Genomic DNA, 23,261 nt, shown 5'->3' with positions numbered 1-23,261 from the left:
TGAGGGACATTCTTTTGTATTTACTTTTTTAGAATTACCAATACTTACAATTACTAAAGGCAGAGGTTGAATTATTCATTTACCGTATTTTCCGGACTATAAGTCAGAGTTTTGGCCGGGGTGCGACTTATACTCCAGAGCGACTTATATGTGATATTATTCATTATTTTTCATTCTGGCAACTGCATTTCACATGTTGATTATTTTCACACTGACAACCACAAGAGGGCGCTCTAGGCTCTAAGTGACGCAGAAGAAGAATCTGCACTTCCTCTACCTCTGGAGTTTGTGGAGTTGTTTAGAAGTGACACAGCGGAAGAAGAATTCAGTGGATTTAGTGATTTGGGGTAAAACTGATGCTTTGGTAAACTTGTTAGCATGTTCTTCATGCTATAGTTATCTGAATAACTGTTAATATGTTACGTTAACATACCAGACACTGACCACAGTTCTGTCTGTGCATCATGTAGCTGAAGGTATTAGCGTTAGCATATGTTCACCTATTCACCATGTTCTCTCATCTGCTATTATTTTAAACTGCATTTCAAGATGAAATGTTTGTTCTTGGTCTTGGATTTTATCAAATAAATTTCCCCCAAAAATGCGACTTATACTCCAGTGCGACTTATATATGTTTTTTCCTTCTCTATTATGCATTTTTGGGCTGGTGCGACTTATACTTATACTGTGAAAATACGGTATTTACTCATTTTGGATCGATTTCATTGCCATTTACTCCACAACATTTTTGCTCATAACATTATTCTCAACATCAAATTGCATAAATACAGTATATTCTGCACGTTTCACCTCTGCCCTCAGAAGAATGCAGTGTCTTTGGAGCGAGCTGTAAATGTTACGTTGCCTTGTGGCCACCTTAACCACAGAGCTAATTGAAACAGGCTGATTCAGTTTTCTCGGCGGCGGCACAACGCGCTCTAACCGCTTTTGACATGTCTGAATAATACATCATTAACACTGGCACTGCGCTGCCTTTTCCCACTGATCATTGTTGGATGTGAAAGGAAGCTCCCGGTCCAAGCGTCGCCATATACATTTCCAATTAGCGCCACATGAATCAAACGCACTTGGACCGCGGACAGAGGCGTTTAATTGGCAGAAGAGATTGTTCATTCGTTAAGTGGAATTACGCTGAGTTCTTTTTTTTTTATTGCTACTTTAAAAGAAATATCTTAGGAGTGAATATGAAACGAGTCTTTGTGCTAGACAAGACTTCTATTTTACCTTTCAGAGTACGATGCCTCCCGGTAAAAGCCTGGTGTTCACATTGTTAAAAAGCAATATATTATGCAGTATTCAGGCAGTTTAAAGTACTTAAAAGACACTTTCTGGTGGAGGGCCTACAGCCTGCTTGTTTCCATGGAGATCTTATTGCTTTGCATGTAGTGTGTAGCGGTATGGCATTTACAAAGAAAAGTTAAATACATGACAGTAATTACTCAAGTGAGAGCAATTGTGAGTAATTGCATGTAACATCCCATTTATAATTTGGACTTATTGAATTATTTAGAAAGACAAAACGTTAAATAATGCACAAAATCTAAAGGTAATAATAAGATAATAATTCAAATTTACTGACTCGATTGATAGTTGAAGGACTTGTCATAGGATTGATATGGCAAATTTGTCAACTTAATTCTTAATACCGTATTTTCCGGACTATAAGTCGCACCTTTTTTCATAGTTTTGGCCGGGGTGCGACTTATACTTATATACTTATACTTGTACTCCGGAGTGACTTATATGTGATATTATTTGTTATTTTCACACTTGCAACCGCATTTCATACTCCAGTGCAACTTATATGTGTTATTTTCTTCTCTATTATGCATTTTTTGGCTGGTGCGACTTATACTCCGGAAAATAGGGGTAATAATAATAATTGTATGTCTTTTCCAGCAGATTTAGTTTGGATATTTCTATTTCAGAAACAGTGAACACCTATAGATTGATATTATATAGACCCCCGAGCTCTCTGAAATGTCTAACACTCGAAAACTAGCTGTGGCCCCTGGAGAATTGCAGTGATAAAGAGATAAAAAATGCTATTAGCTTCACCTGTCAGTGGTCATATTGTATTGGCTGATCGCTGCAGCTCCACGCAGAACGCAGATTACACAGAAAACAAAGAGCTTCAGATGTCGTGAACAAAGGCAAATATGCTGAAATGTCATGCGCGCGTGTCTGTTGTAGGTGTGGGAACATCACTTTTCACGCCCGCCAAATAAATGTCAACGTAAAAAGGGAATTAAAGATTTCCATTTTCCCAGCGGCGGCGCGGCTAATAAACTTGATCTGGCGTTTGTTTGCAATTTGTCACGGTTTGATCCAGCCGCTGCGAGTCGAAGCGTTTTACTGTGATTACGGACGGGGAGGGGAGGGGGTTTTCCCGCAAATAGACATGTCACGTTGATACCGTTTCATTCCGCCGCGGTTCAGAAGATCGTTACTGGGTTCCGACTTTGAAAAGACATTCAAATTGTGTCGAAAAATAAATGTAAAATATTTAGACATTTGAGTGAAGGTGAAAAATGGAGGACTTTGGACTGTAAAACTCACTGAGGTCGACCTGCCTCAATAAATGAAAGTTAAATACTGGAAATAAATACTTTATTGCAGTGGATTGATACAAAAGTGTTTCTACTGCCAAAGCTTCAAATGGGTCTAGATCTCTTTTCCTCCTGGAACGCTTCAGAGTGAAATGATTGGACGAGAGAGAACGCAATATAAACATGAAATAATTATATAATGATATAATATAAATATAAACATAATATAATCATCTACAATTATATAATATGAATTAAAACATAAAGTAATCATATTCAATTATATAATATAAATATAAACAGAAAATAATCGTATGAAATTATATAATATAAATATAAACAGAAAATAATTATATAAAATTGTATAATATGAATATAAACAGAATATCATAATTTAAAATGATATAAATATACAATAATAGCTTTAGCCACGTCTCACAACTTTTTGTGAAGTGCTGAGATCGACCTTATGACGAAAAAGTATAATTCAGATATGATTTAGATTCTATTTATTAAAGGAAACATTCATTCTGTTCTGCTCCTAAACGAACTGATCTGTAGACCTAGGATCTGGGCGTCTCGGTTGAAGCTCTTGAAAGTCACTTACTTGAATAGTTAATTGAGCTCTCTGTGGCCAGACGGCAGTTGTTTGCAGATCTATGATGCTTTGTCCTCAGGCCTCGCTCTAATCACTGATCAGGACTTGATGAATATTCTCTGAGCTCCAAACTACTTCAGGGAGACACAAGAAAAACGACTTTTTCTTTACCTCGACTAAAACTAGTAGTAGTAGTAGTAGTAGTAGTAGTAGTAGTAGTAGTAGTAGTAGTAGAAATAGTAGATTCCTCTGGGTTAGCCTCATCTGAACATGCAATATAACCATCATCCATCTAAATAATCCAGACCACAAGTGGGAAGTCAAATGTGTACTAAAGTAAAAGTACTGTTATATCAAAAGAATATTTATCATAGAAAGTCGTAGTAGTAGTAGTAGTAGTTGTAATAAGTAGTAGTAGTTGTTGTTGTAGTAGTAAGATAAGATAAGATAAGATATTCCTTTATTGTCCCACATGGGGAAATTTCATTGGTGCAACGCAGGTAGATACAGAGGTAGATACAGAAGAACAGATCACTTATAGGAAGTCTGAAAAACACTTTCAGTAGAAGATCTCCTATAAATAAAAACTCCCATAGACATATAAATAAATACATAAATACCATTGCATGTGATCCCGACAGTAATTGCACATGAATATGTGTCACGACAGCACATAGATTGCACATGAATTTCACAGTAATTGCACATACGACAGAATTGCACATCAGTATTAGGTTAGGTCAGTATTGCGACGGGATAACGTGACGATCTCCGGGTAAGACGACTGTTGTCCGCAGTTTCATGAGTTCCTCCTTTGTGGAAACGCGGTACGGCGCCGGCCGGGGGGCGGGGCCGGAGCCGGGGGACTCAGAGCCAAAACACATCGCCACGACACGACGAAAACACTCAATCCAGCCGAATAAAGTCAAAACAAGTTAATTTAAAGCGATTCCAGTGCGTGTCCCGATCGTTCGTGAAGTTCCTCTTTCATATAAACGTGTATATAAACGTGTACCGACGACACGCCGTACTTTAGCGCGGCCGGAGGGCGCGCGGGGGCTGGTGGGCTCGCTCGGAGCTAGCTCACGTCACAACAACCCAACGAACGCAACGAAAAACGCTCAAATCCAGCCGAAAAAAGTCAAAAACAGTTGAATTAAAAAACTATTCCAGCGCGTGTCCCTATCGTACAGTAAAATAGAAAAAATATACTAACTATATTTACAAAATATAGGAGATAAAGCACAATAAGTGTGAGAAAGAAGAGAGAGCAGTAGTAGTAGTAGTGGTTGTAATAAGTAGTAGTAGTTGTTGTAATAGGTTGTAATACATTGGAGTAGTAGTAGTAATAAGTAGAAGTAATATGTTTTAATAAGTAGGAGTAGTAGTAGTAGTAATAAGTAGTAGTAATAGGTTGTAATAAGTAGGAGAAGCATTAGTAGTAATAGGTTGTAATAAGTAGGAGTAGTAGTTGTAGTAGTATTAGGTTGTGAAAAGTAGGAGGGAGTAGTAGTAGTAATATGTTGTAATAAGTAGGAGTAGTAGTAGTAGTAATAGGTTGTAAAAAGTAGGAGTAGTAACAAGTAGTGGTAGAAGTTGGAGGAGTAGTAATAAGTAGTAGTAATAGGTTGTAATACATAGTAATAGTAATGCATGTAAGAAAAATGTCTTACTACTAGTAGTAATAGTAGTAGTAGTAGTAGTAGTAGTAGTAGTAGTAGTAGTAGTAGAAGTAGTAGTAGAAATAGTAGTAGAAATAGTAGATTCCTCTGGGTTAGCCTCATCTGAACATGCAATATAACCATCATCCATCTAAATAAGTGGGAAGTCAAATGTGTACTACAGTAAAAGTACTGTTATATCAAAAGAATATTTCTCACAGAAAGATGTTTGCAAGTAACTGATTTATAATTGATGCATTTAGAAGGACAAAACATTATAAAAAAAACACAAAATCCGATCTGAATCTGGCCAAATCCTGTTTTATATTTACTTACAGTGGAGGAGCTGGAGTATGACTGTTGTAACAATGTAATATGTACGAATATATCACTGAACTCACAAGTTTGGTCTCTGAAAACTACTCAGAGAAGTACAATTTTACTAAGAAAATGCGCTGGTGTAAATGGTGTTTTCTCCTCACGCTTCAGCGACTATTCCCTCGGCACGAACACGTCTTCTTTCACCAGATAATACTCCTCACTTCTGTATCCGAACACAATGATTTGTCGATTTTCCCTTTCGACATCACATCCAATCCATCTTAATTCCCTGTTTAATGACAAAGATGTTTACATTCCTCTCCTCAGACAAAATCAATTAGCGCCAAGCGAACCTCCTCCCATTTTTCTTGGCTCCGTTCGTTGACATATTTTCTTTCGGAGTCCCCACGGAAGGATATTGACTCTAACCTTAACCGCGCACACATGTACTCCTTCCCCTTTTCTTTTTTTTATTGCGAGATGGTAATTCTGATAGGGATTTGAACCTCGGAGCGCTTGCCAAGAAATGAAATGGGTTCTTTCGCGAGACTCAAAAGTTGGACAGGGATCAGCAGGAAGGAGTCCAGGTCTGAGTTTTCCCACATTACCAAATCGAAAGTGAGAAATTAGATGCAAACGAGACACAGAAGTAGATGCTTTTAAATGACGGTTTAATTATTCAACGCCGGGGCCTGCGGTTAAGTGGAAATAATTACCCAGTCGCGATCGCTGTTCACTTTGCAAATAGACTCACGTTCAAAGTGAGATTAACCTGTACGTTTTGAGTGAAGGATACTCGTTATGAAGTACATTGTGCCACTGATACTGCATGTGGTGTCTGAGGAATAAATGGTACAATTCTCTAATATATGTTCAAAGAAATAACCATTTTTGTCCTAGTGAGCAGGTGATGGTGGTAGTAGTCGTAAGTTGTAATAAGTAGTAGTAGTTGTAGTAGTAGTAGTAGTAGTAGTTGTAGTAGTAGTAGTAGTAGTAGTAGTAGTAGTTGTAATAAGTAGTTGTAGCAGTAGTAGTATTAGTTGTTGTAATAAGTAATAGTAGTAGTAGTTGTTGTAATAAGTAGTAGTAGTAGTAGTTGTTGTAATAAGTAGTAGTATTAGTTGTTGTTGTAATAAGTAGTAATAGTAGTAGTAGTAGTAGTTGTTGAAATAGTTTGTAATACATTGGAGTAGTAGTAGTAATAAGTAGAAGTAATATGTTTTAATAAGTAGGAGTAGTAGTAGTAATAAGTAGTAGTAATAGGTTGTAATAAGTAGGAGAAGTAGTAGTAGTAGTAGTTGTAATAAGTAGTAGTAATAGGTTGTAATAAGTAGGAGTAGTAATAGTAGTAGTAGTAATAAGTAGTAGTAATAGGTTGTAATAAGTAGGAGTAGTAATAGTAATAGTAGTAGGAATATGTTGTAATAAGTAGGAGGGAGTAGTAGTAGTAATAGGTAGTAATAAGTAGAAGTAGTAATAAGTAGTGGTAGAAGTTGGAGTTGGAGTAGTAGTAATAAGTAGTAGTAATATGTTTTAATAAGTAGGAGTAGTAGTAGTAATAAATAGTGGTAGAAGTTGGAGTAGTAGTAATAAATAGTGGTAGAAGTTGGAGTAGTAGTAATAAATAGTGTAGAAGTTGGAGTAGTAGTAATAAATAGTAGTTATAAATAGTGGTAGAAGCTGGAGTAGTAGTAGTAGTAATAGTGGTAGAGGTTGGAGTAGTAGTAATAAGTAGTACTAATAAGTAGTGGTAGAAGTTGGAGTAGTAGTAATAAGTAGTAGTATAGGTTGTAATACCTAGTAATAGTGGATGTAAGAAGTTATTTGTAGTATTTCAATAGGAGGATGTTTATCTTCATTTGAAGTGAGAATATTCGGTTCCGTCTCTGTTTCACATGAATAACTTCACATGTATTTCTCTGTCGTCGCTGCAAAACAATTGAATCCTTGTTATTCCATCAGAACAGAAGTGAAAATGCTCTTTGTCGTTCACTCTGCGACAAACCAAGGCCTCGCGTCTTTCCTCCTGCCGCGGGTTTCACATTTCTCTCCTTTTCCTCCCTTTGTTCCTCGATATTGTTCAAGAGAATAGCCAATAATAAAGCCCTTAATTGATACCGGTTTCAAAGCGACGCGGCGTTGAAGGAATTTCTTAAGTTTAATCACCGCCATTCAAGCCACGTAATGAGCGAGTTATGAGGAGCGAAGAACAAAAGCAGACAATTACAGCTTTACAGACGAACGGGCGCGTTCCACTCATTCTGTGTTGTTATTTTACCTGTCGACCGACTGTTGTCACGCATATTTAAACTGGACATTTACACATAGATGACTGTGCGCGGCGTAAACACGGACAAAGACTGAACCTCTGTAAAGGCCAATCTCACAAACGGGTGAATAAAACGAAAATGCGAAGAAAAAGCTGCACTGTGTAACTTTTCTGAAAGTCTTGACGTTATGTGAAAGGTTTTACAATTAACTAACACCATTTAATAGCTGATGCCGGAAGGGTTACATAGCACAACATTTACGTGACATAAGGAGAAATCGATTGCCGTATTTTCTGGACTATAAGTGGCATCGGACTATAAATGGCACCAGAGTCTAAGTCGCAACAGCCAAAAAATGCATAATAGAGAAGAAAAAAAACATATATATGTCGCAAGTGTGAAAATAACAAATAATATCACATATAAGTCGCACTGGAGTATAAGTCGCACCAGCCAAAAAATGCATACTAGAGAAGAAAAAAACATATATATGTAGAAAAATTACGGTATTTGATTTAAAATGATAATATCACTTTACGTTGTGCAGCCAATAACAACAACGGCTTTGGAGATTCATCTGCTGCATTTCTCCGTTTTATTTGCATTTCCGTGACAGATATCCGAGCTCCGTGTTTGAGACGCCGGGGGATTCGTGGGGAGCGAACAACCCCGAGTTAACGTGTCAATCAAACTGTAATAACTGGAATCCCGGGCTAAACTTTCTCCCCCCTTGAACAAACTTGTGTGGCGTTGACAGGTGCGATGTTGTTTTGAGACGGCGGCGGCGCGAGCCCTCCGGAGCGCGGGTGTTTACGGGCGGTTAGCGGCTTCTATTTCCGACGCGCGCAGCTGCCGTGGCTCCGCGCGGGGTGTAACCTGGGAGATTTGGACGGCAAAGGCACAAGCTGTCCACCGTTTTTGACACCTGTAGGTTAAGAGAAAAAATGTGCAATACATTAAAAAAGAAAAGAGAGAAATTATGCAATTGCACGTGTAGATCATTATTTTTACATTATGTTCACTGTAGAATGAAATGTTAACCTAGAACGACTCGATCATACCCCAAAACTGCAGAATAGAATCACATTTAAGTACAAGGATAAGGGCGGAGCTAAGGGGTTGGTGAAAACTGACATTTTCGGAGGGCCGGGTGATTGGCAGAAAAAAAACGTCAACGCTGCGTTTTTTTCTCGCACCGATCGATCAAACTTTCATGTTTCTCTTTAAAATCACACAAAAATGGCTGCTAATATACATTTCCTGGACATAATTAATGCAGACTTTTAATCATTCACGTTTAATACAAAAAACAGTCGCATTTCTGTCTCCAAATTCTGCTCCTGCACCAACCAGATGCTCTATGACCGATTAGTTGATCATTGACAATTAGAAATGTCCGAATCTGCCCGGCCCTAACTCATTATCTCATGAATTGCCCGGCCCTAATTGCCCGGCCCTAACTCATTATCTCATCTTAATTGCCCGGCCCTAATTCATTATCTCATTAATTGCCCGGCCCTAACTCATTATCTCATTAATTGCCCGGCCCTAACTCATTATTTCATGAATTGCCCGGCCCTAACTCATTATCTCATGAATTGCCCAGCCCTAACTTATTATCTCATCTTAATTGCCCGGCCCTAATACATTATCTCATGAATTGCCCGGCCCTAACTCATTATCTAATTAACTGCCCGGCCCTAACTCATTATCTCATTAATTGCCCGGCCCTAACTCATTATCTCATTAACTGCCCGGCCCTAACTCATTATCTCATTAACTGCCCGGCCCTAACTCATTATCTCATTAGCTGCCCGGCCCTAACTCATTATCTCATTAACTGCCCGGCCCTAACTCATTATCTCATTAACTGCCCGGCCCTAACTCATTATCTCATTAACTGCCCGGCCCTAACTCATTATCTCATTAACTGCCCGGCCCTAACTCATTATCTCATTTAACTGCCCGGCCCTAACTCATTATCTCATTAACTGCCCGGCCCTAACTCATTATCTCATTAATTGCCCGGCCCTAACTCATTATCTCATTAACTGCCCGGCCCTAACTCATTATCTCATTAACTGCCCGGCCCTAACTCATTATCTCATTAACTGCCCGGCCCTAACTCATTATCTCATTAACTGCCCGGCCCTAACTCATTATCTCATTAACTGCCCGGCCCTAACTCATTATCTCATTTAACTGCCCGGCCCTAACTCATTATCTCATTAACTGCCCGGCCCTAACTCATTATCTCATTAATTGCCCGGCCCTAACTCATTATCTCATTAACTGCCCGGCCCTAACTCATTATCTCATTAACTGCCCGGCCCTAACTCATTATCTCATTAACTGCCCGGCCCTAACTCATTATCTCATTAACTGCCCGGCCCTAACTCAAACACACATGATTTGCCATTGATGCAAAGTGAGAAAACTTCTTCTTCTGGCCCTCAAAATGTACATTATACCGTATTTTCTGCACTATAAGGCGCACCGGACTATAAGGCGCATAAACAAAACGTGTACCACACAAAATCGTTTCGAGGTCGAAGTCGCACTGGATTATAAGGCGCGCTGACGTTTTTTGAGGAAATTAAAGGCTTCCAAGTGCACCTTAAAATACGGTAAGTAAGAATTAATCAGTGATCTAGTTTGTTTTAGTTTAAGACAGTCCCTCCTAACAGTATCTCAATAGTTTACCCGTTGCTATGGTGATGTCAACAGCGTAGTGATATAGGGTGTGTGTTTGCGTCAGAATTCCAATGGTGCGAAGTGGCTGTATCCATGCGTTTGCCCCAGTGCAGTATGTCGTAAAAGCAGCAGCTCGGGGTCAAAATGAGACCGTCTGAATCAGATGATTAAGTATTTTACTGTCCGAAAAGCAGGAAGTGCGGTGTTAGTGTAACCGTGACTGCAAACCTGCCGCTCTGGCGTACGACGGTTCTGAAAAGTGCTTATAAATCGTCATAAACTCATCAAAAAACATGTACAGGACCTTTAAGTATATTCTTACTCTCACTTTTGAAAATGTGTTATTGTTTGAAATAAGGATCTCATCCATCACTTAAATGATCATAACAATATTTTTCTTTCCATAAAAGAGCAGCTCAGTTTCTAACTTGGATCTCTAGGGTGTGTTCATTTCAAAGAAGTGTTAAAAAAACTGACTCATTCTTATATTTGTTTATTCTAAGAACTCTGTGATAATAAATCCTGTCCAATATTTAATGTTATGAATAACAAAGGTTTAAAATCAGAATAACAAGTTTTCCCTTCTGAAATAATGATATATAATCTAGATAAACTGTTGTGTTTCATTAAAAAACAGACTAACACTTGTATGCAAAAAGCTCTGGCGCGTGTTGCCTATAATCTGCTTCTGAAATACAAAATAGAGAGGAAAAGATTTGGGTCTTTAAAAAACGTCGGTACTCACTACTTCAAAATTGGCTTGGATTTTTTTTTTTTTTTTTTTTTTTTTCAGTTGAAATGTTTTTTGCTTGGTTGTTTGCCTCAAATTTAAATGGAATTATGTTTGTGCTAAAAACATATTCTCACTGTTGCTTTGTTAAATATAATAGTAATCAGAAGTAGTAGTAGTAATAAGTATTAGTAATAGGTTGTAATAAGTAGGAGTAATAGTAATATGTAGTAGTAGTAGAAGTCGGAGTAGTTGTAATAAGTTGTAGTAATAGTTTGTAATAAGTAGTAGGAGTAGGAGTAGGTTGTAATAAATAGGAGTAGTAGAAGTAGAAATAGTAGTAATAGGTTGTAATAAGTAGGAGTAGTAGGAGTAGTAGTAGTAGTAGAAGTAGGAATAGGTTGTAATAAATAGGAGTAGTAGAAGTAGGAGTAGTAGTAATAGGTTGTAATAAGTAGGAGTAGTAGTAGTAGTAGTAGAAGTAGGAGTAGGTTGTAAGAAATGGGAGTAGTAGAAGTAGTAATAGGATACAATAAGTAGTAGTAATAAGTAGTAGTAATAGGTTATAATAAGTAGTAGTAATAGTAGTCTGATATTGAATGACATTTGTGCTAAAAACATGTTGTCATTGTGGCTTTGTTGCTGTCATTAATGTGACACCTTTGTATTCAGCGCCGTGTTTTGCTTTTGTCTGTTTCATTCAGGATCGTGAACTCTATTGTTTTGGCGCTAAGCTAACAAAAGTGCTAACAGCTCTTGGTTCCACGCCATGGCGTGTTCTCCAAACTCTATTATTAACACGTTTTCATCTGGTTTAAATGAGGGAGCACGTTCTGTCTCTTTCTGTCATTTTAATTCAACAAAATAAGTCGTTGATCAGCCTTAACTCAGGGCTAATCAAATCCATTTCAAGCTTTTTCCTGTATTTGAAATAAAAAATAACAAGTCTACAGATATTGTGTGCGAGTGCCACTAATTGTTGTTAATTGTTTGGTTTTTTGTTTGCTTATTTGGACCAAAGATAACAAATCCAAAACCAATTTACAACATATAAAGGTGTTTGAATTTGTGAATGAATAAATACAAAGCAGTTGTTCTCAGTAAAACCCATATGTGATTTGAACATTTTTGATGATGCGTTAAAACTGACATATGGACAGTAAATATTTGATTACATTCACTTTCCAACGTAAACATTTAAAGTGCACTATTTAACGTTTCTGGTGAAGAGTTGTCTCCATGGAGATGTTATAGTTTTGCTTAGAATGTTCCACACTATTATAGCTTATAACTTATCCACAGCATTTGACTTTTCACTGGTTTTCTTACCATTTTTTGACCCAGCGAAGCGCTCACACTTGTTTTAAAGTGCCTATGACATGTTGACCGACAACTAAACCACAGTTTAGATTTATGTATTTAAAATGTTGCTAGAAAATTATAAAAAGGTTGTCACAGAATAGCACATTTTTAGGTTCATAATGTTACTTCCTGTTTGTAATTGATGACGTCACAGTAGGAAATTACCCAGCAACACTGGGCAAAAACTCATCTAACGTCACAATTGTTTTAATTTGACAAATACAAATATATGACTTTATTTTGTTGAATTAACGTCAAAAAAGTAGCTTCTTTTGTGTAAATTCTGCATAAACTTTGACTGGTATGAGTGTACCTAGTGTGATGTCACTTCCTGTCGTTTTGTACAGATTTTTAAAAACGTTTTCTCCACAAATACCTGCTCGATTGGTGTAAAACTATAATTGATATCTACAACAGGTATAAATACACAGAAAAAAGGTAAAAATTAGAAACTTGTAAAAGCCTGTCATGGGCACTTTAAGGTGTGTTTAACAATAAAAACACTACTGAAATACCGTATTTTCCGCACTATAAGTCGCACATTTTTTCATAGTTTTGGCTAGGGTGCGACTTATACTTATACATATACTTTACATACCGTATTTTGCGCACGAAAAAGCACACCGGATTATTAAGCGCACCATCAGCTATCTGTGTACCATGTGTACTGGTCCATAAATAAAGCGCACCGGACGATAAAGCGCATAAGATAAACAAAACAGACGGATAAGTCAGAGTCAGCTGAGCTTTATGAAACGCGTTCAACTCATTCAGATCAACATTGTTCAACATCAAAACACACTCTGCTATCGCTAACAGACACGTTAGCGTATTCACAACAACTACCAGCCTCGTTCAGTTGCAACACGTAAAATACATCACAATACACTCACTTTTTCAGTTCATTCCTCGTCATCAAATCCTTCAAATGCGCCGAAGTACACCCCGCATAGCTATGACCAGATTGTTTACGTCCCGTTTCCGGGTTTAATGTTTGCTGGGGCGCATAATGGTAAAACCAGCTAAAACGCCGATAGTGCTCCGTGCTAAAATCTCTTTGGTCATGTGATCCCGCATCTCGGATCCACGCGGCAGTTCAGTGATGATTCCGGCCTTTTGATTCCCACAGTTGACTGATAGTTTAGCCCGTAAGCGCGATAATATAAGAGTTCTAATGGTCTCTAGGCAGCAGTCATCTTGGGCCATCACCGGTAGGTGTCTGCGTTGTGCCTGACTGAAAATGTTGTTTACGTTTTGACAAAGTGTTGCATGTGCCGCGTGCAGGTAGACTACTATTCCCAGAATGCTTTGCAAATATGTTGTTGGGACTTCCGGTTCCAGAGTACTGTAAATATAGTCGCGCATCGGCGTCTCGTGTCCCAAATCCTCTTTATACACCATGTACCACACAAAATATCTTCGCGGTCAGTAAGCACAACCAGAAATAAACCATATATTATGCGCACCGGACTATTAAGCGCACGGACGGCTTTTGAGGACATTAAAGACTTTTACGTGCGCTTTATAGTGCGGAAAATACAGTATACTATTTTCACTCTTGCAACCGCATTTCATACTCCAGTGCAACTTATATATGTTTGTTTCTTCTCTATTAAGCATTTTTTGGCTGGCGCGACTTATACTTCGGCGCGACTTACAGTCCAGAAAATACGGTAAAGGCTAGAAGTTTACTGCCACGCTGTCAAATACTCCAGGCATATCGAGAACATCTCCCACCACAGACGGTTCCGCGGTGCTTTAGTCCTGTTTTGGTCCCGGTGCCCTGTCTGCTGTGGTTTATACCTGTAATTAGAAAGAGCCTCGTTCTCGTTAGTGGCTCTCCTGACCCCCCAGCCTCGCTCCTGTCAGCCCGGCTCTGCTTTTATCCAAAGGTCGGCGTTGTGTCCACCGCACCTCTGTGATCCCGGACCCTCCTCCTGCCTTTGAAGTAACGTCTCGGCCGCGTTTCCCACCGTTTCTGACATAAGCTGCTGATTTAGCGTCGCCCTGCGCTTTACAGTCACCTTTATGGAGTCCCTTTAATCCTTTTGAAGAATATATGCCGCTGATTATTGTAGTGGGGCGGGGAGTTGTACTATGGTTGTACATCTTGGCAAAACCGTGTAGTAGTAGTAGTAGTAGTAGTAGTAGTAGTAGTAGTAGTAGTAGTAGTAGTAGTAGTAATCCCGTTTGAAGAAATATGTGCAGCTGATAATAAGTAGTTTGATAACACAGAGGTCGTAGTAACAGTAGTAGTAATAGGAGTCGTAGTAGTTGTAATTATAAGTTGTAATAGTTGTAATATTAGAAGTTGTAGGAGTAGTAATAGTAATAGAAGTTGTAGTAGTAATAGAAGTCATAGTAGTAGTATTACAAGTCGCGGTAGTAGTATTACAAGTCATAGTAGTGTTGTAGTAGTAATAGATGTCGTAATAGTAGTAATGATAGAAGTTGTAGTAGTAGTAATAGTAATAGAAGTTGTAGTAGTAATAGATGTCGTAATAGTAGTAATGATAGAAGTTGTAGTAGTAGTAATAGTAATAGAAGTTGTAGTAGTAATAGATGTCGTAATACTAGTTGTAATAGAAGTCGTAATAGTAGTAAATAATAGAAGTTGTAGTTGTTGTTGTAGTATTAGTAATAGTAATAGAAGTATTAATAGAAATAGAAGTCGTAGTAGTAGTAGTTGTTGTAACAGAAGTTGTAATGTAGTATTAAGAGAAGTTGTAGTAGTAGTAATAGTAATAGAAGTATTAATAGTTATGAGAGAAGTCGTATTAATAGTAATAGAAGTAGTAGTAGTAATAGAATTTGTAGTAGTAATAGAAGTCGTAATAGTAGTAATAATAGAAGTTGTAGTAGTTGTTGTAATAGAAGTCGTAATAGTAGTAATAATAGAAGCTGTAGTAGTTGTTGTAATAGTAGTATTAAGAGAAGTTGTAGTAGTAGTATTAGTAATAGAAGTATTAATAGTAGTTATAAGAGAAGTCGTATTAATAGTAATAGAAGTCGTAGTGGTAGTTGTAGTTGTAGTAATAGAAGTCGTAATAGTAGTAATAAAAATAAGTCGTAGTAGTAATAGAAGTTGTAGTAGTCCCTGAAATTAGCTTTTGATTTGTTTTCTTTATGTCTTCGCTTTAATCCGTCTGAAGAACATGTGGACAGACAGTACATGTGTAAAAAGTATATAGCAGTGTGTGTAATTGTAGTAATAATACGAAAAGTATGATTGTTTTGACGGTAGAAATAAACTTTGTTACACTTGTTGCTAAAAACAAAGCAACATTTTCGTACAGTAGTGTTGGTACAGCAGCATTAACCTCAAATATACTGTATATCAGCAGTTGTTGTAGTAGTAGTTGTAGTAATTAGTTTCCGTAAGAAGTGTGAACGCATTTTACCAACAGCGACGACGTTTTCCTAGTTAACTAATTAATATCCTTGTCAACAGTTTCTTACCCCGTCTTCGGAGAACAAACGTTCCAGCTTCGCATATCATAAATTACCGGTCTCATTTCGCTGGGTTTGAACTCCAAAGCGATGATGTCTTTTGTATTATTTTGTGTTGTTGTTTTTTGTGGCCTTGATAGACAGCATTTGATGGCGTGTCAGTAACGCCGGGATGGGCTGGTGGGAAAAGTGCATTGATTAAAAGAGCTGTCGGCTGCACTGACATCTCATTAGCACGTCACTGATGTCTTCAAAGCACAATTACACGGAGCAGCAGTGAACAGGCGCTTCAACCACGTTTAATTAGCACGGCATTAGCGCTGTTTCAGACTCGCGCGTGATACTATATATACCAAAGGAAAGGCATAAAAACAAACACGTTTAATCCCGTTTTATTTATTTTTTTCATTAAGATTTTTTTCAAATTTTTCAACTTCATGATGAACGTTGAACAAAAAATAAACCAACATGAAAGAAAGGAGAAAAATGAGAAGAAGAAAAAAGAGAATGACAAATATAAATTAAAAGATGAACGACCGTATTTTCTGGACTATAAGTCGCACTGGAGTATAAGTCGCATCAGCCAAAAAATGCATAATAGAGAAGAAAAAACATATAAGTTGCACTGGAGTATGAAATGCGGTTGCAAGTGTGAAAATAACAAATAATATCACATATAAGTCGCTCCAGAGTATAAGTATATAAGTATATAAGTATAAGTCGCACCCCGGCCAAAACTATGAAAAAACGTGCGACTTATAGTCCGGAAAATACGGTACGAACTAAAACACAAACGTCCCAATTTGTCAATTCTTTTCCATATTATGAATGTCCATCATAATGTCAGTCCAGTCCTTAATAGTCAGTGTGTTTTGTGTCCAATCTCATTTAATCATATTTCATTTATATTATGTATTTGTACTGCTGTCCAGTTTGTGCATTAATGGATAGAATGACATACGTATTTGTCTTGTTGAAATAAAAAATCCTCCTTAAAATATACCATAACCTCCAATGAAATCAAGAAATATGTAATTAATAATAAGTTTCTTTGTTTACAAGCTTTTAAAGGGCCAATAGAAACCTGATGTCACAGGGACACGCCCATATCACTACATATATAAGCAGCATTGGCTCCTGTTCACTTTCTATGGACACATCTGCTGTCAGACTCGTCATTCTGGATTCAACACATTCGTTTTACATTTCTCCACTTGATCCTGCTGTTTTATTTTGTCATTGCCTTAGTAAATAAAGATATGAACAAAAATAACCAATCAGGAACCTTCTATCAATGAGATCCGCTCCAGTTAGCGATTAGCAGCAGGAAGCAACAGGAAACCGCCATTGAAACCATCGTCAACAAGTATAAGAGTTTTTTTATGAGAGTTTTTTTCAGTTTTTTACGACTATGCTTATTACTTAATCTGTTTCTGTGCCTAATCTGTGTTGCAACGCTGGAATTTCCCCATTGTGGGACAAATAAAGGTTATCTTATCTTATTGATTCTGCGGTAGCTAGGAAATGTGCACTCTGATTTAAAAACTAAAAAAATGAAACTAAACTAACTAAAACTAAACTAAACGACCTAAACTCTCTGGTTCTGACCTGTTACACGTGTTCTCTGTCCACAGGCGACAGAGCCACCGTGTTTCCTGTTCTGGACATCGACCAAAACGACATCGTGGACACAAACGGAGCCGGGGACGCTTTCGTCGGAGGTAATTTCATTTTTTTTTTAAAAAGAAGAAGAAATAGATAGTCAAATCTGTGTTTTTGTACCTTTTGATTCTAAACAACTGGAGAAACCGCAACATATCCCAACTTGACTCTGTAGGCTTCCTTTCGGCGCTGGTGCAGGAGCAGTCTTTGGAGGAATGCATTCGCGCGGGACATTACGCGGCTAACGTCATCATAAGGCGGGTCGGCTGCACCTTCCCGGAAAAACCCAACTACCAATGATCTCCATTTTAGCCCCAAAGAAACTGTCTGCTTAACGGGCAAATATATACTTAACTTTGTATTTACTGTGAACTAACGCTATTGCCAGGGAACTCCACGTGTCCGGATGTGTTTTCAACCAGAGATCGAGGTAAAAACGATACATCCGCCTTAGAGTTTACAGCCCGCAACAAACGCACAATTTATAGTTTTACTTCTGCTGTTTTCTTTTGGTTCATTTCTTGTAATATTTGATCAAAAGATAAGCTCAAGCTAGTCCCTTTCCTGAACGCTAATATGACTGTGATTTCTCAATTTGCGTAAAAAAATCAATGTTTTACGTTAAATATACCTTTTAATGGCTTGTAAACCTGTGCAAAAAGATCAGGGCAGAGAAACACTGAGATGAACTTTAAGTGTAAAATAACAATATTACACTTTCCACGCGATCGCTCTTAAACTTAATTGAATCGCAAACTAAGGCTACAACTGACAGAAAACGTTTTAAGCGTTTCTGACGGGGGTAAATAAATGAAATTGTCTTGCGTTATTGACACAGGAACTATTAAAGTGCTACACCGATGCTTGGTGCTATGACCTATTGTAAACAAAATAAAACCTGTGGATGTTTAACTACTTTGCCTCAATAAGCATGTTTAATCAATGCTTCAATCACTTAATTTACTGTGATGCCAGATTAAATAAAACATATTATACTATATACCTCTCGCAACTAGACTATAGATTCTTATTCAGTAAATTGAGTCTAGAGCTAGCCTTTGCTGAAGTTAGTCAATAGTGGTTAATTATGTGAGTAATATGATAAATCAATAAAAATGTCATGATTTTTGCTGTATGCAGAGTCATCAATAATAGCAATGTCTAAACTGTGATCTGTGTAAATAAAAGATGATAATTTACAACATTACTCCAAAAAAAAGTAATGTTTAAACAGCTAGAAACGGTTGTAAAATATAGATCATTTTTTCATGACTTTTGACCTTTATAAAGATAAAATATGCATGGGTTTAATCTTAAAATGCTATGTCCACAACCTGGATAGCAAGGACCATACTAGTACTGGGCCCACTATTTTTTTCCTACTTTTTGTTTAAAAAATAATATTTTTTAAACAAAATATCCTTGGCCCATGAATATACTTACCTTCTATATTTGTTTAACCATTGAAACCTTTGCGCTGTTACTGTACGTTTTTCAAGTTTTAGGCATCAATCAACCTTCAATAAATACATTTCTGAGTAAAATAATGCCTCTGAATGACACCTATTTGCAATAATAACCCATTGCCAGCGTTTAAAATGTTAAAAGCACTATTTCTATAAAAGCAGCGTTAATTGGCTGCCGTTACGACACGTTATGGAGCTTTGCATTTGGAGCCAAGAATTAAACATCAAACGTCCAAACTTGTCTTTTTCATCTAATCCGTCGTCCCGTGTCCATCTGTGTCCCGCTTCGCTCCAAACACATAAATACCCCACTTCTGTCCCCCGCTTTGTTATAGTGTTTGCACATTTGCCAATAAATAGTGTGTTTAATTCCTATTATTGAAAGTCCATTGAAATTATATCCAAACACAACCTGGACTATTAAAACTGCAAGATTTTCACTCTTTTTTGTTGTTGGCATTTTATGAATACCATTAGCCGTGTCGGTGGAGGAGAGTAAACCTTAAATCTTTTGCGATCTGTTGCACTTTGTTGCGACTCGTTTTCATTTTTTGTGTTTAATTTCATCTAATATTTGAGGGGGAAAAGGAAACTTATGGGTTGCCAATCGCTGCCACTTTCTAAATGTGAATATGACTGTGATTTCCCAATTCAGAGTATTACGTCAGAACCAAATTTGTGTCAGAATTGGATCCGTGCAAGCCCAAATACTTCTGCACAAATGCACATAAAGCTCTCTTACCACATCAGCACATACAAAGCCAAACTACGCCGTGGATACACAAGATTGAATTGCTTCTAAACCTCAGCAAACATCAGTTCAGAGAAACACTGAGGTTAACTGACAGAAGTGTTTTTTTATTACAGAATTTGCAATCGTGATTTTGTGTTTATCCAAAAGTTACAATATGAAACTTTCTTTGCTCAAGTCTTACTTAAACTTAAATGAATGGCTACAACTGACCAATATTTTAGCGTTTCTGGGTAGTAAAGAAATTAAATAGTTAATAGGTAAATTAACGAATTAGCATCATTGAGGCTACAAACACAATACGTTTGTGACATTCAATCCCAAGCTCCTGTTTCAGCTTCATGTTCCACCATTCATATATAATATTTTCTTTCAAAATATTGGTTGCTATGGCGACAGTCCCAATTTTTTACTATCATCCTTATTATAATGTATTTATATATTGCTTTTCCACCTTCAAGGCACTCAAAGTGCTTTACTAGACATTGTGGGTGAAGTGTCTCGCCTAAGGACACTAAGGTGTTCCAGCGGTCTCCCGTCCAAATACTAACTAATCCTTATTGCATGCCCGCGCTCCACGTGTGAGCGTCGCTGCGTCTAGATTCACTTCCTCATTAGATTCATTTCTCCACTGTGTCCACAGTCCACTGTGGTCCACTGTGTCCACAGTCCACTGTGTCCACTGTGTCCACTGTGGTCCACTGTGTCCACAGTCCACTGTGTCCACAGTCCACTGTGGTCCACTGTGTCCACTGTGGTCCACTGTGTCCACAGTCCACTGTGGTCCACTGTGTCCACTGTGGTCCACTGTGTCCACAGTCCACTGTGTCCACAGTCCACTGTGTCCACAGTCCACTGTGGTCCACTGTGTCCACTGTGGTCCACTGTGTCCACAGTCCACTGTGGTCCACTGTGTCCACAGTCCACTGTGGTCCACTGTGTCCACAGTCCACTGTGTCCACAGTCCACTGACGTGACTTCTACAGTGTGTCAAATACTTGCGCTTCCTGCTAGAAACCTTGTCTAAATAAGTGTCTTTAGCTGCTTTTTTTTTTTAAACCCAGAGCCAGAAATTCTAAAATGGTGTGATGTCACGCAAACATAAACCATGACCTCATGCTTAGCCTGTTTGTTCCGTCTCCAAAGCAACGTGTGATGTCACACAGGGCCAAACCTTAAGATGTCACAGGTATACTGTGTATACTCTCTTTCCAACTGCTTATATTCCAAGCAATTGCATTTTAAAATAAATAAAGTCTGGCGGTAATGTAATACTTGGATACCAACCGCCATAAAACAACAACAACAACAACTATACTCTTTCCCTCCTTCATTCTCTCTCTTTCTCTCTCTTTTTTTTAATGGTATAGCGTAAAACACAAACTTTGAAGCTACAGAAGCCGTACATCTACAGTGGGTGGCGGTAAATGCACCTTTTCAGTTGGCTGCCAACCGCCATTAAAAGCAACACAACAACAACAACAACAACACAGCAAACAAGGCTCTCTCTCTTCTCTCCTTCTCTCACTCTTTTTAACTCTCTTTCTCTCTCTCTTTTTTTTCATGGCATAACGTAAAACACATACTTTGAAGACGTAAAACTACAGTTGGTTGCAGTAAATGCATTTTTTCATGACATTTTACACAAATCAAACTACCTATAGCATATTTTAGCGGCAAGACTTTTCCCTCAATCTCCATTTAAACCAATAGAGTTTCCGCTGGACCTGAAGTGAGATTACAACCGCAGTACAGAGCAGAGCAGAGTGGGCGGTGCAGAATAAGGTCAATAGAGACTTAAAAAACATTACAAGGTGGGAGAATCACTTCCCACAAGGAATTCCCGACAATGCCGGAGTATTTCATCAGAAAAGACCCTACAATGAACCATTTCAACAGAAAGGTCCCTACAAAACCTGAAGTTAGTACCAAGGAGTACTTGAAATGGAAAGCGGGGAGAGAACAAGATTTTATGACTTCTCGAAACAAGGAGTTGGAGAACATTATGCGTGAGCAATGGAGTGAGCTGGAGGCGTATAAGGCTAGTGACCAGGCTAAGGTGGTGGCATCGCTCAAAAGTGAACTTAGCGCCTACAAGTCCGAAACTATGAGGCTGCAAAAGAAATGCGACTCAGCCTTTGATCTGGCCATGGAGCTCAGGAACAAGTTGGCCAATGCAAAAAAGAAGATTTTGCTCTTCGAGTTTGAAAAAAAAAAGAAAAAAGAAGAAATGGAAAAGAAAGCTTCAAGTCAACTTACAAATCAGGCGAACGAATTTAATGAGAAGATATCCGAACAGGACCAGGTTTACTCTTCCAGTATGAAAAAACTGGAGGACAATATTAAAAGGCTCAAAAGTGATAGTGTTCTAAAACTGATGGAGAAATCTGAAGAATTGGAGAAGATAAGTGAAACCTTCACAAAGTTAATTGATGAAAAGGATGAGAAGATCGCTGAACTGTCCAAGAGAATTAAGGAACTGGAAAAACCACCTGGCGAGAAGGAGTTGTTGGAAAAAGAACAAGAAAAAAAAAATGAAAGTTTGGAAAAAGATGTTTGGGCTTTAAAAAAAAAAATTGATGAACTTAATGTGGAGATACAAAAAGATAATGAAAAAATTGTTTCATTGGACAAAGAAGGAAAAAAGCTTAACGAAGAGAAAAACGATGAAATGTCTAGATTCATTAGAGAAAAGAAAGAGATGCACAAGCAAAGGGAAGAGTTGCGCAAGCAACTGAAGGAGACAGAGGCTAAGTGCACCTTGCTTGAAGCTAAACTCCAACGTACAAATGCAATACTTAAGATTAGTGAAGAGGAGAATGATTACATGAAAGATCAGCTAAAGTTATCTGATATTAAAACGCGCACCTTAAAAGACAGGAATGAGAACCTACATTGTCGTCAAAAAACTTTGAAGCAGAACCTCATCGCAGAGAAAGAGCGCTACAAGGCTCTGGAGCACAAGTGGCATGACATTGTGGTCAATTTACAAGACTGTAAGTCCGTACTCGAAGAGCCAAGGAGCCTTAAAGCTAAAGTCACAGCCATGATCGGACATTTTGACCATGGTCACAACAAGCTGAAGGTGGAACAGGATGTTGAAAATGCCAATAAACTGTTGAGCCAATTGCTCAAGGACAAAATAGAGCGTTCTGAAAGAATTGAAATCCTTCACCAAAGGGAGAAGAAGCAGATGTATGACAATATGTGGAATACCAAAAAAGAATTCATCTTCTATTACAACACTAACAAATTGAAACAAGAAGCGGCGAAAAAGGCCTCTCAGCAGAGACCTGTCAAAAGTACAGTGAACAACACTGCACCGGTCAACACTGAATCAATAACCACTGCAACCATAAAGACTGCGCCGGTCAAGACTGCACCGGTCAACACTGCAACGGTCAAGACTGCGCCGGTCAAGACTGCAACGGTCAAGACTGCTACCAAAAAGCCACGTTTTCGTTAAGCTACTTTTCCCACAAGATTGCAGCATGAGCTACGTGCTGTGTGCAGAAGTGTAGATAGTCTAGATTCCCATTAAATTTAAGATTCCTTTGCTTGTATTATGTGGTAGATTTAATATTGATAACACTAAAGATTGAATCTGAAGATCTGCAAATGCATTGGGGGAAAACACAAAAAGAATTCTCAACAAGAGACTTGTTCTTGTGACAGAGCCTCTCCCAGGCCTTCGTGGCCGGCATCCACTTCTATAACAAAGAGAGT

General features: G+C 38.1%; 2 protein-coding genes across 3 annotated transcripts in view; both read left to right on the top strand.

Annotated features, from left to right (window-relative positions):
• Positions 1–17,755, top strand: part of LOC140368636 (adenosine kinase-like) — a 256,046-nt gene extending 238,291 nt beyond the window's left edge. For both annotated transcript variants that reach the window (XM_072455627.1, XM_072455628.1), the window contains exons 10-11: positions 17,291–17,377; positions 17,494–17,755. In XM_072455627.1, coding sequence (XP_072311728.1) covers positions 17,291–17,377; positions 17,494–17,618 — 212 coding nt within the window. In that variant the 3' untranslated portion in view covers positions 17,619–17,755. The remainder of the gene's footprint in view (positions 1–17,290; positions 17,378–17,493) is intronic.
• A 3,594-nt stretch (positions 17,756–21,349) lies between these two features.
• Positions 21,350–23,001, top strand: LOC140369483 (uncharacterized). The gene has a single exon (XM_072456828.1). It carries the CDS (start codon positions 21,385–21,387, stop codon positions 22,999–23,001), a length of 1,617 nt encoding a protein of 538 aa, XP_072312929.1. The 5' UTR covers positions 21,350–21,384.
• The last annotated feature ends 260 nt before the right edge of the window (positions 23,002–23,261 follow it).

The sequence above is a fragment of the Eucyclogobius newberryi genome, unplaced genomic scaffold (assembly GCF_026437365.1).
Source record: "Eucyclogobius newberryi isolate DKJ021-1_F unplaced genomic scaffold, fEucNew1.0.hap1 SCAF_20, whole genome shotgun sequence".
Lineage (NCBI taxonomy): Eukaryota > Metazoa > Chordata > Actinopteri > Gobiiformes > Gobiidae > Eucyclogobius > Eucyclogobius newberryi.
This window is presented reverse-complemented; position numbering and strand designations above follow the sequence as displayed.